Consider the following 21745-nt stretch of genomic DNA (forward strand, 5'->3'; position numbering starts at 1 on the left):
CAGAAGAACATATGTTGGAACCTCACACCCTCTGTACTCCGGAGAACACAAAGCACACCAGCAGTCCCCAGCAGGAACCCCATTCAGAAGAGCATATGACGGAACCTCACACCCTCTGTACTCCGGAGAACATAAGGCACACCAGCAGTCCCCAGCAGGAACCCCATTCAGAAGAGCATATGATGGAACCTCACACCCTCTATACTCCGGAGAACACAAGGCACACCAGCAGTCCCCAGCAGGAACCCCATTCAGAAGAACATATGATGGAACCTCACACCCTCTGTACTCCGGAGAACACAAGGCACACTAGCAGTCCCCAGCAGGAACCCCATTCAGAAGAACATATGATATAACCTCACACCCTCTGTACTCCGGAGAACACAAAGCACACCAGCAGTCCCCAGCAGGAACCCCATTCAGAAGAACATATGTTGGAACCTCACACCCTCTGTACTCCGGAGAACACACTGCTCGCCAGCCAATCAGAAACCTCCAATCAGGCGACACAGATCTAAGCAATGTTCAGGTGCCAAGAGGCCAGAGCAGGGGCAGGGAGTGGGATGTTCTCCAACTAACCTTCAGAGCAGCATCTCTTCTGCTTGCCAGGAGACTCTGTGGCCACGGGATGGCGCTGCGGGCACCTCTCAAAGGGATACAGTTAGAAGCCTCCCCCCCTGGTTCCGATGCCCAACAAAAATATACCCTTGAGCCAATACCAACTCCCTCCACATGAGCAGTATAGTTAAAAGGGAGGTCTTCTCGTGGAGGGTTTTATATCCACAGTGGGGTTATCCCCCACAACTGAGGAGTGAGGACAGAGTGGGGTCACATCATCAGAATGAGCGCGGTCCACATATCAATCCGAGCAAACGAAGCTCTCAGATCCGAACAGGTCTATGTCCAAATATCGACCAGCCGGACATAAGGGAACAGGTCGTGGCCTACATGTAAGTATGGAAATACTAGCTCACACCCAGGTGTGGAGAGCACAGACCAATACAAGCGAGAACCTGACCCTGTCTATGCGTCCGTCATCTGTTGACACCCCCCTCCCCCCCCCAAGAGGCTCTCTGAGGAAGAACCAAAGATGGAACCATGGACAGTCCCTGCTGCCCCTAGACCAAGGCTCACCAGCAGTCCCCAGCAGGAACCCCATTCAGAAGAACATATGATAGAACCTCACACCCTCTGTACTCCGGAGAACACAAAGCACACCAGCAGTCCCCAGCAGGAACCCCATTCAGAAGAGCATATGATGGAACCTCACACCCTCTGTACTCCAGAGAACACAAGGCACACTAGCAGTCCCCAGCAGGAACCCCATTCAGAAGAACATATGATAGAACCTCACACCCTCTGTACTCCGGAGAACACAAGGCTCATCAGCAGTCCCCAGCAGGAACCCCATTCAGAAGAGCATATGACGGAACCTCACACCCTCTGCACTCCGGAGAACACAAGGCACACCAGCAGTTCCCAGCAGGAACCCCATTCAGAAGAACTTATGATAGAACCTCACACCCTCTGTACTCCGGAGAACACAAGGCACACCAGCAGTCCCCAGCAGGAACCCCATTCAGAAGAGCATATGACGGAACCTCACACCCTCTGTACTCCTAAGAAAACAGGGCTCGTCAACGCCCCTGAAAGCACCCATTCATAAGAACACAAAATAAAACTTCACACCCTCTTTACACCTGAGAAAAAGGCTCATCAACAGGCCCCAGACGGAACCTCACTCAGAAGAACACGATCTAGACCCTCACACCCTCTGTACTCCAGAGAAGACAGGGTTGGTCAACAGCCAATGAAAGAACACTATTCAGAAAAATGTGATCTAGAACCTCACACCCTCTGTACTTCTGAGAACACAGGGCTTGTCAATAGCCCCTGAAAGAACCATTTCCAAGAACACGATCTAGAATCTCACACCCTCTGTATTTCTGAGAACACAGGGCTCATCAACAGCCCCTGAAAGAACCTTATTCACAAGAACTTGATCCAGAACCTCCCACTCTTTGTACTCCTGCGAAAACAGGGCTCGTCAACATCCCCTGAAAGAAACTCATTTACAAGAACGTGATCTAGAACCTCACACCCTCTGTACTCTTGAGAAAACAGGGCTTGTCAACAGCCCCTGAAAGAACCCCGTTCACAAGAAAGTGATCTAGAACCTCACACCCTTTGTACTCCTGAGAAAACTGGGCTCAACAGGCACCTGACGGAACCTCATTCACAAGAACGTGATCCAGAACCTCAAACCATCTGAACTTCTGGGAAAACAGGGCTCATCAACAGCTCCTTAAAGAACCCCACTCACAAGGACGTGATCTAGAACCTCACACCCTCTGTACGTCTGGAAAACCAGGGCTCGTCAACAGCCTCTGAAAGACCTTCATTCACAAGAAAGTGATCTAGAACCTCACACCATTTGTACTCATGAGAAAAAAGGGCTCTTCAACAGGCCCCTGACAGAACCTCATTTACAAGAACTTGATCCAGAACCTTGTGAGAAGTTGGCCTGGCATATGCTGTCCACTAGTTATAGTGGGCACCTTGAACCAGTCCAGCCAAGTTAAAGACACTTAGGAGAGGACTTTGAGCAAACCCCTTTAGACTTAGGGGGTTCTAGGGCCAGCACCCATAGGAACACCGGAGTACTCGAGTTACCTCACCCGGGGAAGCCGGGTGCATAGGGATCAAATGGTGTCGGGAATCGTCGTCGATTTCAATGGCGATCTGCTGAAAAGTGCTGCTGCCGGGAAGGAAAGAAGTGTCCGGTGTAATCCAAGCCTGGATCGAACATCTGAAGAACCTGATAGCAGAGGGGACAGAGTCTGGGTCACTTGCCAGTGACCAGGGGCACGATAGACTAATGCCCACCGATGTCGGGTGTTTCAGGTGCAAAGAGGTAAAGCTTGACTCTGCAGCCACGAGGACCTGGAGGCGTTGATGACGACCAGGAGCTGAATTCGGGCTGTCCCACGAAGGATGTCGACTGCTGCAGTGTCAGTGCCCAGATTAGACCCAACAAGCCTTGGCAATAGCAATCCACGCAGGAAGAGAAAAGTTGCTTCAGGGTGGACCAGCAAGGTCCTGGGGACTCACCAAGCGATGGAGAGTCAGGGCACGTCTGAAGCAACTAGGTAAACCCAATTAGAAGTAAAGTTGCCTTCACAGAGACCCACCAGTCGACAGACTTGGGATCGCGAAGGGACCTTGAGAGAAAACACAAAGGGCCAGCTCACGGAACACTCACAGCTCATGGAACACTTGTGCGGGCAATCTTCGGTGCAAATGTTGCTCGGGGTCAGGGCTACAAGTAACCCAAAGCTCAGCTGCAGGAGTCGCTGGAAAGCTGATGCTTCTGCAAATGGTCGCGGTTTCCAGGGGTTCAGGTTGCACGGTCTTCAACGAGGGATTTAGGCCTCAGAATTGCTGAGTGCACAGATCGACCTGAGAGACCACGGAAACCCACCTCCTGTGTTGCGAAATTCTTCGGAGTCCGGCGGGAGCTTCGGAGATGCAAACCGGACAGATGCGTCTTTGGTGCCTGCCTTGCTTGCAGGGGAGTAACTCCTTTACTCCAAGGGAGATTCTTCAGTCATCTAGCTCAATGTAGATCGTCGAAGTTCCAGGATTCAGTATCAGAGTTTCGTCCAGGTGTAATCTAAAATCCTGTAGTCAGGGGTTCCTTCTTTATACCCAAGGAGTGGTTGGACATACTCTGGGGACCCACCTATGGGAGGGTCAGGAAAGAGGGGCGGCTACACCCATTTCCTTTGTCCAGTTTCACGCCAGAGCAGGGGCTGGTAGCCCCTGCAACCGGTTTGACCTGGACTATGCACAGCGACACCAAATGTGCCCCCAGTGCTGAACTTCAAAGCACTCTTGGAGTGCACCCACCGAGCCCCAATACACTAAAGCCTGTCTGGGAGTTGGGGACACCTCCCTGTGACAGGAAACCTATTGTCCAGGCCTCCCCTACCGAGTTTCGTCCAGCAGCAGGAGGGCAGACTCGTGTCTGTGGCTGGCAGCATCCATTTTGTGATGCCAGGGCTCTGTTAGCTGGTACCGGGTAAACCGGTACTGTCATGTCTCTCCCTCTAGAAGGGTGGGATCATACTCCCACACCAGTTACTGGCGTGGGGGTATGATTCCAAGGTGTTTTACACCAAACACAACATGTTTCCAGGCAGCCATCCCAAAGTTAGCATTTACCGTTTGGTTATAATGCACTTAAGAGTATATGGTTTGTGTGAGAAGTTGGCCTGATATATGCTGTCCACTAGTTATAGTGGGCACCTTCTATCAGTCCAAACAAAACCCTTATGGTGATAGGTTAAAGACAATCTTTATTGAAAGCTATCCTAGTGGTAGCTATGGTGAGCAGCCTTCAGGCTAAGTTTTGAAGGAATGTAAAGCAGCTTGTTTTACCAGTCTATAATCTCTTGAATGACCAAATGAAAGGACACCCACACCAGGTATATATTTAAAATATATGTATTTAAGTTAAAACACACCCCTCTAGTCTCTTTATGAGGCTGGAGTTCGCAGTACTTAAGTTACAAGTCAGTATTCAACAGTAAAAGCACAAATACACGTTTGGGCCCTAGGGGCGTACCAAACCATATACCAAAAAAGTGGAATAAGAACCACGACTGAGCTAGACACAAGCCCTAGAGCCTGTAGAAGTGCTTGGACCACCAAGAACCACACAAGGTAGTGACACAGGGGACCCACGGGGGACGCGTGCAGTGTGAGAACACAGCCGCGTATCGCCGTTAACTTCTATAGGGACACTTAGAGGATGACTACAAGTGAACCCTTTTAGACTTAGAGGTGTCTAGGGCCAACACCCACGGGAGCACCAGAGTACACGAGTTACCTCACCCAGGGTAGCCGGGTGCATAGGTGTCTTTTGGTGTCAGGTCGCGTCGCTGTTTTCAATGGAAGCTGGCAAAGAAGTGCTGCTGCAGTGAATAGGAGAAGTGTCCGAAGAGATCCAAGCGTGGATCGAGGATAGAAGGAACCTGAAAGCAGAGGGTACAGAGTTAGGTCACTTACCAGTGACCAGGGGCACGATAGTCCAATGCCCACAGATGTCGGGTGCTTCAGGTGAGTTGACGGGTGTCTTGATTCTTCAGCCACGAGGTCCAGGAGGCGTCGACGACCATGAACTGAATTCGAGCTGTCCTACGAAGTCTGTCGAGTGCTGCGGTGTCGGCAACCAGATTGGACCCAACAAGCCTTGGCTAAGGCAAGTCACGTGGAAATAGAAAAAGGACGTCGGTGCAGACCAGCAAGGTCTGTGGAACTCACCCAGAGAGGGTAAGTCGGGGCACGTCTGGAGCAACCAAGAAAGCCCAATCAGAAGAGGAGTCGCCTTCATGGGGACCCACTAGCCAACGGGCTAGCGATCGCGAAGGAGCCTGGAACGGTCGCTCTTGAACCTGGCCCACGGGTCACTCGTGGAGTGGAGGCCAGAGATCTTCGGTGCAGGAGGTGCTCAAGGCGGGGGCTACTCGGAGCCCAAAGCACAACTTCGAAGAAGACCAGGAAGATGATGGATCTGCAAAAGATCACGGTGTCCAGGAGTCACGGTTCCATGTCACCCACGATAGCCACAGGCCTCAGCTTTGCTGTGGACTCGGGGTAGCCTCGGGGAAGTCTGGAAATCCACCTCAGGTGATGCAAAGACTTCGGCGTCCGGCGGGAGCTTCAGAGTTTCAGACTGGCCAGTTGCTTCTTTGGTGCCTGCCAAGCAGGGGAGTCACTCCTTGACCCCAAGGGAGATTTCTTCAGTCTTCTAGCGAAATAGAACATCAAAGGTCCAGGATGTGTGTTGCAGAGTTTCGTCCAGGGTAATCTAAAGTCTCAAGGACTGGGTTCCCACACTTATACAAAGTTTGGGAGTTGGACATACTCTAGGGACCCACCTATGGGAGGGTTTGGAAAAAAGAGGTGGTTACACCCATTTCCTTTGTCCAGTTTCATGCCAGAGCAGGGGCAGGTAGCCCCTGCAACCGGTTTGAACTGGACTATGCACAGGGACACCAAGTGTGCCCCCAGTGCAGAACTTCAAAGCACCAGAGAGTGCTCCCACCCAGCCCCAATACACATCTGCCTGTCTGGGGAGGTGGTTACACCTCCCTGGGACAGGAAACCTATTGTCCAGGCCTCCCCTGCCAGAGTTTCGGTCAGCAGAAGGAGGCCAGACCTGTGTCTGTGGCACCCACTTTGTGATGCCAGGGCTGTAGAAAGATTTTACCGGGTAGACCAGTGTGAAGGGTGGAATGCTATCCCTGCCGCCAGAACTGGCGGCGGGGTAGTATTTCAAAGCATTCGACACCAAACACGACATGTTTCCATGCAGCCAGTCCAAAGTTAGCATTTACCGCTAAGTTATAATGCACTTACCAGTATATGGTCAGGCTGCACCACAAACAGCATCAGAGGAGGTACTCCGAACGCTGCAGAGGGGCTCTGCTCATGCAGGGGCACCCTCTCACATAAAAACCAAGCACTCTGCCTTCAGGATTCTTAAGGCCTGCCATAGGAGTCACTTATAGGTTTTATATGTGTGCAATGGTAGCGATATAGGTAGCCTATACCACTGTAAGGGGTGCAAGCACACCCTTACCCAGGCTGCAGTAGCAGAACTGTGGTGCCATTTTGGAGTGCTTCCCAGTGGTGGCATAATACATGCTTCAGCCTCTGGTAGGCCTCTGGGGTACCTATGCCCTAGGGACATGGTATACCATATAGTAGGGGCTTATAAGGCGCTCAAGAATCCAATTAGAGATGTACCTAATGTACTTGGAAACCATTTTAGAGGAAGCAGCGGGGCTGGGGTCCTGATTAGCAGGGCCACAGCTAGACTAAGGTCGAAAAACAGTGAAACACCAGCAAAAAAGTGGGGGTACCCATGTGAAGCAGATCCTACTCTCCTACCGTTTGGCTGCATCGCAAACAACCCCGGAATAAAGGTTCGAGGGCTGCAGAGGGGCTCTGCTCATACATGGGCACCCTCTCACATAAAACCCAGCACCCTGCCTTCCGGATTAGTAAGGCCTGCCATAGGGGTGACTGATAGGTTTATATGTGCAGTGATATTGAGAGATATAGTGAACCTATATCTCGGTAATGGGTGCATGTACCACCTTACCCACGCTGCAGTAGCAGACCTGTGGTGTCATTTTGGAGTGCTTCCCAGGGGTGACATAATACATGCTGCAGCCCCTGGTAGGCCTCTGGGGTACCTATGCCCTGGGTACATAGTATACCATATACTATGGACTTATAAGTGTACCCCAGAATCCAATCTGGAGTGTACCTAAAGAACTGGTAATCAATTTAAGGGAGAAAGCAGATAGGCTGGGGTCCTGAATAGCAGGATCCCAGCCAAACTAAGTCAAAAACCAGCAAAACACCAGGAAAAAAGTGGGGGTAACCATGCAGTCAGATTCCACCTTCCTACAAACCTCACATCCTCCGTACTTCTGGGAAAACAGGGTGGGGGGCATTATTGGCATTTTACTGTCCCTCATCACCAGGGTTTGTCTGGTGGTGATGGACTGTAAAAAAAATGGCTTAATGTTCGCCCAGCCTGGTTGGGTGGGTGGACATTCAGCCGTTTCTCCAACGTCGGGCCGCCTGAGAAGTTTGGCAGCGGCGGTGACAGAGACGTCACTGCCGTAGCCAAACCTATGGTTCTTTCGCACTTAAATCGGATGGCGGACATTATTATTATGCTGACCGTGAGGGTATTGCGTTGCCATTGTGACTGCGTATACATACTGCAGATATATACATCAGGCACGAGGGTGTCCACTAGCCCCCACAGCCCCCCCCCCCCAGGAGAGTATGCACTAGAACCTCAGGGGTTTTGTATTCCACACAAAACAGGACTCAGTGACAGGTCTCAAGAGAACCCCAGTGCAGAACCCCAGTACACAACCCAAGTGCGGAACCCCAGTACACAACCCCAGTGCACAACCCCAGTGCACAACCCCAGTGCAGAACCCCAGTACACAACCCAAGTGCGGAACCCCAGTACACCACCCCAGACACAACCCCAGTGCACAACCCCAGTACACAACCCAAGTACACAACCCAAGTGCGGAACCCCAGTACACAACCCCAGACACAACCCCAGTGCACAACCCCAGTGCACAACCCCAGTACACAACCCCAGTGCAGAACCCCGAGTGCACAACCCCAGTACACAACCCCAGTACACAACCCCAGTGCAGAACCCCAGTGCACAACCCCAGTGCACAACCCCAGTGCACAACCCCAGTGCACAACCCCAGTGCACAACCCCAGTACACAACCCCAGTACACAGCCCCAGTGCAGAACCCCAGTGCAGAACCCCAGTACACAACCCCAGTGCAGAACCCCAGTACACAACCCCAGAGCAGAACCCCAGAGCAGAACCCCAGCGCAGAACCCCAGTACACAACCCCAGTACACAACCCCAGTGCACAACCCCAGTACACAACCCAGTGCAGAACCCCAGTGCAGAACCCCAGCACAGAACCCCAGAGCAGAACCCCAGTGCACAACCCCAGTGCACAACCCCAGTGCACAAACCCAGTGCACAACCCCAGTACACAACCCCAGTACACAACCCCAGTACACAACCCCAGTGCACAACCCCAGTGCACAACCCCAGTGCACAACCCCATTGCACAACCCCAGTACACAACCCCAGTGCACAACCCCAGTGCACAACCCCAGTGCACAACCCCAGTACACAACCCCTGTGCACAACCCCAGTGCACAACCCCAGTACACAACCCCAGTGCAGAACCCCAGAGCAGAACCCCAGTACACAACCCCAGTACAGAACCCCAGAGCACAACCCCAACACAGAACTCCAGTACAGAACCCCGGCGCACAACCCCAGTACACAACCCCAGCACAGAACCCCAGCACAGAACCCCAGCACAGAACCCCAGCACAGAACCCCAGCACAGAACCGAGTACACAACCCCAGTGCAGAACCCCAGTACACAACCCCAGAGCAGAACACCAGTGCGGAACCCCAGAGTACAGAACAAGAGGCTGGGCTGAAACCTACCGAGGAAAATGTGCAGGAAACAGAGGCTACTGTTTGAATATTCAATATTATTCACTTTTGAGAAACATGCACACCAGTAAATGTCCTTCAAAAAGCTCATTAAAGCATCACGTGCATTGGAAATAACCCCACAAACAAGGGCGCCAACTACAGGATAAAGTCAGAAATCCCAAGAGAGCGTTTACTTTTTAACTTTTCATTGAAGTTAACTCTCACTCGAGCCCAAGAATTACCATTTACCAACACTCAATCTACATTTAAACTTTAAAAGGGGTCTTCGTCTGCGTGTGTAATTAACTCTAAAGGTTGGAGAAAGAGAAGGTGAAAGGAGGAGCTCTCCGACCTGTAGACGTAGGGGCCGCGCTGGGCGAGGACCGGCTTCTCCCCCTGGCGGATCTCGTCGGGGTTCAGCACCTCGAAGATGTAGATGGACATGTGGAAGGGCACGGGCAGGTCTCGCCACATCTCGTAGGCGAAGCCGCTGCTCGGGTCAATGCGGACATTCTGCAAGAGAGACAAGATGGTGAGAGGCTGCTCCGCCTTTCATCAAAAGGAACACATATGTGCACTAAGGAGAGGGCATGTCATGGTACAAACAAGGCACAACATTTCAAAGTGTCAGAGGAGATTAAAGTCCCTGGAACGTGCTTGCACCTCCACCCTCACCCACTGTAATGTTCGCGAAACGTCCTGCAAAAGGCATTGAGCTGGCAGAGGGACATTGGAAAAAAGATTCAGAAACTTGGAATGCACACTGATCCTTGGAATGCACACTGATCCTTGGCACTGATCCTTGGAATGCAGCCTCTGAAGTTTCAATCAGGAAAACTGCATCAAAATACGGCAGGAAGTCCCAGCCTCGGGGTCTGTCCGCCTGCACCATCAAAGCGCTTCCGCTGTAGGGATGAAAGCCTTCTGTGCACACAGCTGTGCCAACCCGCCCCTGCCAACCTGTGCCAACCCGCCCCTACCCACCTGTGCTAACCTGCCCCTGCCCACCTGTGCCAACCCGCCACTGCCACCTGTGCCAACCCGCCACTGCCGACCTGTGCCAACCAACTCCCTGCCAACCTGTGCCAACCCGCCACTGCCAACCTGTACCAAACTGCCCCTGCCAACCTGTGCCAATCTGCCCCTGCCTACCAGTGCCTACCCGCCAACCTGTGCCAACCAGCCCCTACCAACCTGTGCCAACCAACTCCCTGGCAACCTGTACCAACCTGTGCCAACCCACCCCTGCCAACCTGTGCCAACCTGCCCTTGCCCACCTGTGCCAACCCACACCTACCCACCTGTGCCAACCCACACTTGCCCACCTGTGCCGACCCACCCTTGCCCACCTGTGCCAACCGATCCCTGCCAACCCACCCTCCTACATCTTCTCTGACTGGTGCTACGCTTGTGTCGTGGTGCCCACTCAACAAAGCTGCTCCTTGTACTTCTGTACCATCAGCAAGGCTAATGCCAGACTAGGGAGGGGGTGGGGATACCAACAGTGCACCCCACATATAGTGCAGGCTGGGTACCATATCCTCACCAGGCTCCTGAACTGTTCATCTATAAATCATGCTTTGTGTGTTCGGGTAGTTGTTCAATGGTAGCAACACAAGACTACAACACCCAGAATGCATCAGACTATCACACAAAAGGCCATGACTAAGAACAGTCTCAGTAAAGTCCAGCAGATACACCGACAGCTACTAGCAGGAGATTGACCTGTAGGGGCACAGATATTTTCGCTGTACCCACAGGACAGGTGACTGCTGATGCCCGTACTAAAACACATGCTGTGAGAAGGTGGCATGATATATGCTGTCCACTAGTTCTTATGGGCACCTTGTATCAATCCAAACAACCCCTTATGGTGAATGGTTAAAGACAACCTTATGTGAAAGCTATCCTAGTGGTAGCTATGGAGAGCAGCCTTCAGGCTAAGTCTTGAAGGAATGTAAAGCAGCTTGTTTTACCAGTCTATAATCTCTTGAATGATCAAATGAAAAGACAACCACACCAGGTATATATTCAAAATATATGTATTTAAGATAAAACACACCCCTCTAGTCTCTTTATGAGACTGGAGTTCGAAGTACTAAAGTTACAAGTGATTAAGCATCAGTAAAAGCACAAATACACGCTTGAGCCCTAGGGGCGTACCAGACCATATACTAAAAAAGTGGTATAAGAACCACGACTGAAATAGGGACTAGGCCTATTGCCTCTAGAATCGCTGGGATCCCAAGGAACCACCCAAGGCAGTGACACAGGGGACCCACAGGAACTGTATGCAGTGTGGAAACACAACCGCGGGTCCCTATTATCTTCTATGGGGAATGTCGCGGTTGGAATTTTAAAGATTAGGAACACTTCTGATCGAATCAGGACCAAACCCTCTTGGACTTGGGTAGTTCTAGGGCTAGCACCCACAAGAGCAAAGGAGTACTCGAGTTACCTCACCCAGGGAAGCCGGGTGCATAAGTGTCTTTTGGTGTCGGGTCGCGTCGTCGATTTCAATGGAAGCCTGCAAGGAACTGCTGCTCCCGTGAAGAGGAGAAGTGTCCGGAGAGATCCAAGCCTGGATCTAGGATGTAAGGAACCTGAAAGCAGAGGGGACAGAGTCTGGGTCACTTACCAGTGACCGAGGGCAGGATGGACCAATGCCCACAGATGTCGGGTGCTTCAGGTGACTTGATGGGTGTCTTGACTCTTCAGCCACGAGGTCCAGGCGGCGTCAATGAAGTCCACAAGCCGGATTCGAGCTGTCCCATGAAGTCTGTCGAGTGCTGCGGTGTCGGCGACCAGAAAGGACCCAACAAGCCTTGGCAACAGCAAGACACAGAAAATCAGAGAAAGGACTGCGGTGCAGACCAGCAAGGTCTGATGGACACACCCAGCGAGGGTAAGTAAGGGCAAGTCTGGAGCAACCAGGCAAAACCTCAGCAGAAGTGGAGTTGCCTTCGTGGGGACCTGCTAGCCAACGGCTAGTGATCGCGAAGGAGCCTCGAGCAGTCGCACTGGAAGCTGGCCCACGGGTCACTCGTGGAGTAGAGGCCAACAATCTTCGGTGCAGGAGGTGCTCAAGGCTGGGGCTACTCGGAGCCCAAAGCACAACTTCGAGGGTGACCAGGAAGATAGTGTTGCTGCAAAAGTTCACGGTGTCCAGGGGGTCACGGTCCCACGTAACCCACGATAGCCTCGGGCCTCAGCTTTGCTGTGGACTCAGGGTAGCCTCGGGGAAGTCTGGAAATCCACCTCTGGGGATGCAGAGACTTCGGCGTCCATCGGGAGCTTCAGAATTGCAGACCGGTCAGTTGCTTCTTTGGTGCCTTCCAAGCAGGGGAGTCACTCCTTGACCTCAAGGGAGATTTCTTCCATCTTCTAGTCGTGATAGAAAGTCGAAGGTCCAGAATATATGTTGCAGAGGTTCGTCCAGGGTAATCTAAAGTCCTAGGGACTGGATTCCTATAATTATACTAAGTTTAGGGGATGGACTAGCTCTAAGGCACCACCTGGGTGGGCCAGGAAAGAGGGGTGGTTACACCCATTTCCTTTGTCCAGATTCACGCCAGAGCAGGGGCAGGTAGCCCCTGCAACTGGTTTGAACTGGAGTATGCACAGGGACACCAAGTGTGCCTCCAGTGCAGGACTTCAAAGCACCAGAGAGTGCTCCGGCCCAGCCCCAATACACATCTGCCTGTCTGGGGAGGTGGTTACACCTCCCTTCGACAGGAAACCTATTGTCCAGGCCTCCCCTGCCGGAGTTTCGGTCAGCAGCAGGAGGCCAGACCCGTGTCTGTGGCAGAGGCATCCATTTTGTGATGCCAGGGCTCAGGAAAGTCCTACCGGGTTTAGCCAGTGTGAACATGTCTCTCCCTCTAGAAGGGTGGAATGCTACCCCCGCCGCCAGAACTGGGGGGGTGGGGGAGGGGGGAGGGCATAGCTTTCCAAAGTGTTTGACACCAAACACGACATGTTTTGATGCATCCATCCCAAAGTTAGCATTTACCGCGAGCTTTATAATGCACTTAAGAGTATATGGTATGGCTGTATCACAGAACAGCCATAAGGAAGTATTTCCGAAAGCTGCAGAGGGGCTCAGCTCATGCTTGGGCACCCTCTCACATAAAACCAAGCACTCTGCCTTCAGGATTGTCAAGGCCTGCCATAGAAGTGGCTTATAGGTTTATATGTGTCTGTATAGGGTAGTAATAGAGGTAGCCTATACCACAGTAAGGGGTGCAAGCACACCCTTACCCAGGCTGCAGTAGCAGACGTGTGGTGTCATTTTGGAGTGCTTCCCAGGGGTGGCATAATATATGCTGCAGCCCCTGGTAGGCCTCTGAGGTACCTATGCCCTAGGTACATAGGATACTGTTAGACCTGGCACCATAGGCGTGGGTCACCCTTCCATTTTTGTCTGTGCCTCAATGTATTTTTGTGCTGGTGTTAGCTGCTCAGGGCACTGTGCCACTGCCATCCAGTGCCACAGTGCAAGTGCTCCCTATGGGAAAATGTATTATGTGAATTGACTTCCATGTTTGGCTTATTTGGGTTACTATCAGTCCCTAGTAGAGTGCACCAGGGGTGCCAAGGGCTTGTATATCCAAATGCTGCTAGTGGGCTTGCAGCACTGGTTGTGCCACCCACAGAAGCCGCCGGGTAAAATGTGTCTAAGGTATGCTATTTCAGAACCTGCATGCAGTCAGGTACTGTCGTGCTGACTGGCAAGTGTCCCCACTTGCCCGTCCCTAAACCTTCCCTTACCTTCATATTAGTCACCCCTCTGGTAGGCCCAAGGGCAGGGTGCATTGTAGGCATAAGGTAGGACATGCCCTGAAGTGTGTGGCATGTCCTAATAGTGAATTACAGCCATTTTCGTTTTTCACTATTGTAAGGCTACCTGCTCTCCATAGGCCAGAATGGGCTGCTAGATTATAACACTCTATAATCCTAGCAGGCTCAGGAAGCATGGTAGAAATTCATGTTTAGTATGCCTGAACTCAGAATAATAAAATACATCTTTTAGCAAAGTTTATTTTAATATCCTGGGTTTGCAAATGCTACTTTTAGAAAGTTAGCCTTTGCATGCCTAACCATTTCAGTCCGCCTGTGGAGGGGAGGGCTATCTTCTTTGTGTGTAGCTTGAGTGACAGGGCTGGGAAGTTCCAGGAGACAGGCTGGGGCTGCCAGGTGGTGAATAGAGAGATTACACCAGGATGGGTGGGAGGAGTGCACCTTGACTCTGAATAGGGCAGTGCTCTGCCACCACAATGCTGGCTCCACCCCCTGGGGAGCGTCTGATGTCTCTGCCCTGCCTGCTGAAAGAAGAAGCCAGAGTCCCAACAACAAAGTGCTCCTCACCGAAAAGAACTGGACTGGGATTATGCAAAGCCCCCCCTGGCCTGTAAAGACAAAAGAAACTTGGTATAAATGTAGGAGCCCTGCTCCTAAGAAATCAGATCCTGATTGAACCACGAAGGAACTCTGCCTGACTAGAAGGACCTGGAAGAAGCTGAAGGAGGAGTAACTTTCCCTGACCTGGGGGATTGGCCTGCAGTTGGTGCCTTGCTGAGAAAGGAGAGGAAAAGACTGAAAGAGACTTTGCACTTTGTTTTCAACAATCTCCAAGGGCTTGGAAGAGAGCTTGCCCCCGAACTGAGTCCCAGGACCATTGGACTCATCTGCCTTCCAAAACTGAGTTGCCTGTACAATTCTTGCTTGGTTCCCGCTGGATTTGGCCCCAGTACGACTCGTACCCCATCCGCCGCGAAGCCGTGTCTTTGCCACCCGGCACCATGTGTCTATGCTGATTTAAAAGCGTTAGTACGCACCGTATCCCTCCCGGCCGCATCGCACCTAACCTTCCCCGCCGATTCAAGACGTACAACCCTGGCTGCCTAATCCTGTACGCCGGACCCAAGGTTCGCTGTCCCGCAGGTACGGTCCATACGCTGCTAACGTACTGCCCGTGCCGTACTCAGAGCCGAGAAGCCGCATCACACCGATCCTCCCCGTACGCTGTACGGTGCTGAGAAGTGTCGCCGCCTATCCGCACCGAAGGTACGGCTCAAACGCCGAACGCCACGGACTCTGCAAGCCGATCCGGGCCATCCGCACGTATCCCTGAAGGTCCCGTACCAATGCCGCGTCCCGACGCCGCGACCCGACCAGCATCTGAATACGCTGCCGAGCTACGACCCGGACCCCACGAACTTAAGGTACTTTGTTCTGTTCGCACCGCAGCATGCACGCCACGGACCCCGGAGTCCGCAACGATTGTTAGACTCGTACTTTCTTTGCTTTTAACGCCAACGAGTCGCACATCCAGGTACGAACCGTACAGAGCCTTGAAAGAAGCGTATTTATGTGAAAGAAGCGCATTTAACTAAAAGAAGCCTATTTTTGTGTTTTAAGCCTTTCCACAAGAGCGGCCATGCCTGTTGATTGTCTATTAGGTAATGATTTGGAGAGCTCCCCTTGGGAAAAGGTGGAGAAGACGACTCACCTGCAGATGGTGGGTTTACCTGATTGGGCGTGCGTGACCACCCGGTCGATGGCAGCCAGTAGGGGTGTTGAAGGGACCCTGGAGCCTGAGGGAGAGGCCCAGGAACCGGCCTTAGGGAGAGGGCGCAGGAGGCACGGGAAACCGGCTCCTAAAGTTCCCACGGCCCAGGAGGAAGCAGACCTTGAGGGGGATGCCCTGGAGCCTACCGGGGAACAGATAGCCGAACAGGGGGACCTGCCTGAGCTGACCCATTGGCAGCAAGAAGGAGGCCCCACCAGGGAGGAATTCTGCAGGGAGCAGAAGGAGTGCCCCTCTCTAGTGGGTATGCGGCAGCAGGCTGCAGCCCAGGCCAATAGTGATCAGTCCGGTACTCACTTAATCTACTGGGAGAACGACCTCCTGTACTCAGAGCCTAAGGTTGCTGAACCTGGGTCAGCCCGTGCGCTGGTGGTACCCCAGAAGTTCAGAGCCTTCCTACTGGGGCTGGCTCACGACGTTCCGTTAGCAGGGCATTTGGGGCAGGACAAGACCTTCGAAAGGCTTGTCACCCACTTTTATTGGCCTCAAATGCGCAGGAGTTCTGACACTCACTGCAGGACATGCCAAACTTGCCAGGCAAGTGGTAAGAGTGGAAGGAAGCTGAGGGCTCCACTCCAACCTTTCCCTGTGGTCAGTACCCCATTCCAGCGAGAGGGGATTGACATTGTGTGGCCACTGGACCCCAAGACAGCCATGGGCAACAGGTTTATCCTGGTCTTGGTGGACCATGCCACCCGGTACCCTGAAGCCATCCCTCTGAGGACAGTGACGGCCCCCGTGGTGGGACGGGCACTGATGGGAATTTTCTCACGAGTAGGATTCCCTCTAGAGGTGGTGTCTGACAGGGGGACCAATTTCATATCGAAATATATGAAATCCCTTTGGCAAGAGTGTGGTGTGACATACAAGTTCACCACCCCTTACCATCCCCAAGGAAACGGGTTGGTTGAGCGCTTCAACCGAACCCTAAAGGGCATGATTATGGGTCTCGAGGAACCCATGAGGCGTAAGTGGGACGTCCTCTTACCATGCCTTCTCTTTGCGTACCGTGAGGTGCCACAAAAGTCTCTGGGGTTCAGTCCCTTTGAGCTTTTGTATGGCCACCCCGTGCGAGGACCTCTTAGTCTGGTCAAGGAAGGCTGGGAGCAATCTCCCAGGAAACCTCCCCAGAATGTATACAGTTACATGCTGGAACCAGACTAGGCGTTTCAGGCAACTTGCTGAGGCAAACCTGGAAGCCAGCCAGGAGGAAATGAAGCGGTGGTACGACCAGAATGCCACTCTGGTTGAGCTTCAACCTGGTCAAAAGGTATAGGTCCTGGCCCCTGTGGAGCCTTGTGCACTCCAGGACAAGTGGACAGGACCCTTTGAGATTGTGGAGCGCAAGAGTTCTGTCACCTACTTGGTGGACTTGCAGTCTCCGAGGAACCCCTTGAGGGTCCTCCATGTCAATCGACTGAAGCCCCACTTGGAGAGGTCCAAAGTGGGCATGCTCTTGGCCACAGATGATGGGACGGAGGAGGAGTCTGAGCCTCTTCCTGACCTCTTGGTAGCCTCAGAGCGAGACGGGTCAGTGGACGGAGTTAACCTCTCACCCACCCTGTCCCCTGAGCAACAGGATGACTGCCGCCAGCTGCTGGGGCAGTTTCCTGACCTGTTCTCCCTGGTTCCTGGTATCACAGATTGGTGCGTCCATGATGTGGATACAGGAGACAGCTTACCTGTGAAGCACAAGGCTTACAGGGTAACTGACAGGGTCAGAGCCTGCATCAAAGAGGAGGTCTCAAAGATGCTTGCTCTAGGGGTGGTTGAGTCCTCCAGCAGTCCTTGGGCAGCCCAGTGGTCTTGGTCCCAAAATGCTGCCTCGCCGGGTGCCACACCCGAACTCCGGTTCTGTGTGGACTACAGAGGACTCAATCCAGTCACGAAGACTGACGCGCACCCCATCCCCAGAGCTGATGAGCTCATCGATCGGTTAGGGGCTACACGGTACCTCAGCACATTTGATTTAACGTCTGGGTACTGGCAGATCTCCTTGACTGATGGGGCCAAAGAGAGGTCCGCATTCTCCACACCAGATGGGCATTTCCAGTTCCGGGTTATGCCATTTGGGATGAAGAATGCCCCTGCCACCTTCCAGAGGTTGGTCAACCAGGTGTTGGCTGGGCTGACCGAGTTCAGCGCAGCATACCTGGATGACATCGCAGTGTTCAGTGGCACATGGAAAGAACACCTGCACCACCTCTGGGAAGTGTTGATGGCACTGCGCAAGGCAGGCCTCACGATCAAGGCAAGCAAGTGTCAGATTGGGCAGGGTTCCGTGGTGTACTTGGGACACCAAGTGGGGAGTAGCCAGGTGGCGCCCCTCCAACCCAAGATCGAAACCATCCTGGCTTGGGAGCCCCCAAAGACCCAGACAGAAGTGAGGGCCTTTTTAGGACTCACAGGGTACTACAGGAGGTTTGTCAAGGGGTATGGCAGCATCGTTGCCCCCTTGACAGAGCTGACTTCGAAGAAGCAGCCCAGAAAAGTGAGATGGACTGACACCTGTCAGAAGGCCTTTGACACCCTGAAAACTGCCATGTGCACGGCGCCCGTGCTCTTGGCTCCTGACTTCTCCAAAGAATTCCTTGTGCAGACAGATGCATCAGAGCATGGTGTAGGGGCTGTTCTCTCACAGATCACGGAGGAGGGCTTTGACCAACCCGTAGCCTTCAATAGTAGGAGGTTACTTCCCCGGGAACAAAAGTGTAGTGTGATTGAGCGAGAAGCATTTGCTGTGGTCTGGGCATTGAAGAAGCTAAGACCCTACTTGTTTGGGTCTCACTTCCAGGTTCAAACAGACCCCAGGCCCCTCAAATGGTTGATGCAGATGAGGGGTGAGAATCCTAAGTTGTTGAGGTGGTCCATTTCCCTACAGGGGATGGATTTCACTGTGGAACATTGCCCCGGTACAGACCACGCCAACGCTGATGGTCTTTCCAGATTTTTCCGCCTTAGTGATGAGAACTCCCTGGGGTAGGGTAGTTCTCCCCACATTTCAGCTGGAGGGGACACGTGTTAGACCTGGCACCATTGGCGTGGGTCACCCTTCCATTTTTGTCTGTGCCTCAATGTATTTTTGTGCTGGTGTTAGCTGCTCAGGGCACTGTGCCACTGCCATCCAGTGCCACAGTGCAAGTGCTCCCTATGGGAAAATGTATTATGTGAATTGACTTCCATGTTTGGCTTATTTGGGTTACTATCAGTCCCTAGTAGAGTGCACCAGGGGTGCCAAGGGCTTGTATATCCAAATGCTGCTAGTGGGCTTGCAGCACTGTTTGTGCCAAGGAAGCCGCCGGGTAAAATGTGTCTAAGGTCTGCCATTGCAGAACCTGCATGCAGTCAGGTACTGTCGTGCTGACTGGCAAGTGTCCCCACTTGCCCGTCCCTAAACCTTCCCTTACCTTCATGTTAGTCACCCCTATGGTAGGCCCTAGGGCAGGGTGCATTGTAAGGATAAGGTAGGACATGCCCTGAAGTGTGTGGCATGTCCTAATAGTGAATTACAGCCATTTTCGTTTTTCACTATTGTAAGGCTACCTGCTCTCCATAGGCCAGAATGGGCTGCTAGATTATAACACTCTATAATCCTAGCAGGCTCAGCAAGCATGGTAGAAATTCATGTTTACTATGCCTGAACTCAGAATAATAAAATACATCTTTTAGCAAAGGTTATTTTAATATCCTGGGTTTGCAAATGCTACTTTTAGAAAGTTAGCCTTTGCGTGCCTAACCATTTCAGTCCGCCTCTGGAGGGGAGGGTTATCTTCTTTGTGTGTAGCTTGAGTGACAGGGCTGGGAAGTTCCAGGAGACAGGCTGGGGCTGCCAGGTGGTGAATAGAGAGATTACACCAGGATGGGTGGGAGGAGTGCACCTTGACTCTGAATAGGGCAGTGCTCTGCCACCACAATGCTGGCTCCACCCCCTGGGGAGCGTCTGATGTCTCTGCCCTGCCTGCTGAAAGAAGAAGCCAGAGTCTCAACAACAAAGTACTCCTCACTGAAAAGAACTGGACTGGGATTATGCAAAGGCCCCCCCTGGCCTGTAAAGACAAAAGAAACTTAGTATAAAGGTAGGAGCCCTGCTCCAAAGAAATCAGATCCTGATTGAACCACGAAGAAACTCTGCCTGACCAGAAGGACCTGGAAGAAGCTGAAGGAGGAGTAACTTTCCCTGACCTGGGGGATTGGCCTGCAGTTGGTGCCTTGCTGAGAAAGGAGAGGAAAAGACTAAGAGAGACTTTGCACTTTGTTTTCAACAATCTCCAAGGGCTTGGAAGAGAGCTTGCCCCCTGAACTGAGTCCCAGGACCATTGGACTCATCTGCCTTCCAAAACTGAGTTGCCTGGACAATTCTTGCTTGGTTCCCGCTGGATTTGGCCCCAGTACGACTCGTACCCCCTCCGCCGCGAAGCCGTGTCTTTGCCGCCCGGCACCGTGTGTCTACGCTGATTTAAAAGCGTTAGTACGCACCGTATCCCTCCCGGCCGCATCGCACCTAACCTTCCCCACCGATTCGAGACATACAACCCTGGCTTCCTAATCCTGTACGCCGGACCCAAGCTTCGCAGTCCCGCAGGTATGGTCCGTACGCTGCTAACGTACTGCCCGTGCCGTACTCAGAGCCGAGACGCCGCATCACACCGATCCTCCCCGTACGCTGTACGGCGCTGAGAAGTGTCGCCGCCTATCCGCACCGAAGGTACGGCTCGAACGCCGAACGCCACGGACTCTGCAAGCCGATCCGGGCCATCCGCATGTATCCCTAAAGTTCCCGTACCAACGCCGCATCCCGACGCCGCGACCCGACCAGCATCTGAATACGCTGCCGAGCTACGACCCGGACCCATCGACTTGTCCCGCACTGTCCGTCGCGGACCCCACGAACTTAAGGTACTTTATTCTGTTCGCACCGCAGCGTGCACGCCACGAACCCCGGAGTCCGCAACGATTGTTAGACTCGTACTTCTTTGTTTTTAACGCCAACGAGTCGCACATCCAGGTACGAACCGTACAGACTATACACACAAAACAAGAACTGGGGGTCTAATAACAGACAGCACAGAAGTAATGAAAGAAGTAGATTTAGTGCATCAAACCAAACCTAGAGCAGAGCATGGATTACCATCAATCTTACTCAAAGGACAGATCAAACAGTGAGAGAAAAGTCGCTCTCTTGATCATTTATATCATCTGGTGATCCAACTGTTGGCAGAGGTATGTCTCTTGATCATAGAGACTGCCTCGCTAGTTTGAAGCTCTATTGCTCAATCGGGCTGATGAATGTTGGCCAAAAAACCAAATGAAAAAACTATAATAATCAAGGATAGTAATCCTGTTAAGTGCAGTGCAAAGAAAACAGTGAAGGCTAAAAAAGGTTGTGGAGAGAGAATGAACCTAAATATTCCACTTACTCTGCACACCTTGATTAAAAGAGTGTAACGAAATTATAGCAGTGCTTCCAAGTGGCTGCTATATGAAGGTCAACATGTTTCAGCCATCCGGGTATACTACCCACGGCTTTCTTCAGGACCTGTGTTTCTCTAAAGCATGCTACTGCAACTAATCAATACACTTCCAAACGTGAAATGTGCCCACATATATCCAACATATGTGAAATTAAACAAGGTTGAAATGAATACGACCTCAATCAATCCTAATCCTCTGGATCGCAGGGTGCAATCACCACCCCACGTGATCTGGGATTGTACCTCACCTACCCTGGAACCTGGCTCGGGTGTAGGAGGCCCCGCTCTGTCCGTCGTTGCCCCAGAAATGACCGAGCAGGGTGGGAGGCCATACAGAGCCTTGAAAGAAGCGTATTTATGTGAAAGAAGCGTATTTAACTAAAAGAAGCCTATTTTTGTGTTTTAAGCCTTTCCACAAGAACATTGAACTTTGAAATAATACTGTGGTCATTTCTAATCGTTATTCTGGTCTTGTGCTAAGCCTTATATAAAGAAACCTATTTTGGATACAACCTTGACTGGTGTCCATTTGTGGTGTGTCATTGTATTACTGTATGTGTTCACAAATGCTTAACCTATGACGCCCTGAGAATAGTCTTGACTGC

The 21745-nt window shown here is 52.2% G+C and overlaps 1 protein-coding gene across 4 annotated transcripts in view; it reads right to left on the bottom strand.

Annotated features, from left to right (window-relative positions):
- Positions 1-21745, bottom strand: part of SCARB1 (scavenger receptor class B member 1) — a 636132-nt gene that overhangs the window by 343957 nt on the left and 270430 nt on the right. For all 4 annotated transcript variants that reach the window (XR_014970694.1, XR_014970695.1, XM_085634841.1 and 1 more), the window contains exon 2: positions 9433-9593. Coding sequence is in view for 2 of the 4 variants with exons in the window: in XM_085634841.1 (XP_085490967.1) it covers positions 9433-9593 (161 nt within the window). In the remaining 2 variants the exon portion in view is untranslated. The remainder of the gene's footprint in view (positions 1-9432; positions 9594-21745) is intronic.

This window comes from Triturus cristatus, chromosome 11 (assembly GCF_964204655.1).
Source record: "Triturus cristatus chromosome 11, aTriCri1.1, whole genome shotgun sequence".
Taxonomy (NCBI): Eukaryota; Metazoa; Chordata; class Amphibia; order Caudata; family Salamandridae; genus Triturus; species Triturus cristatus.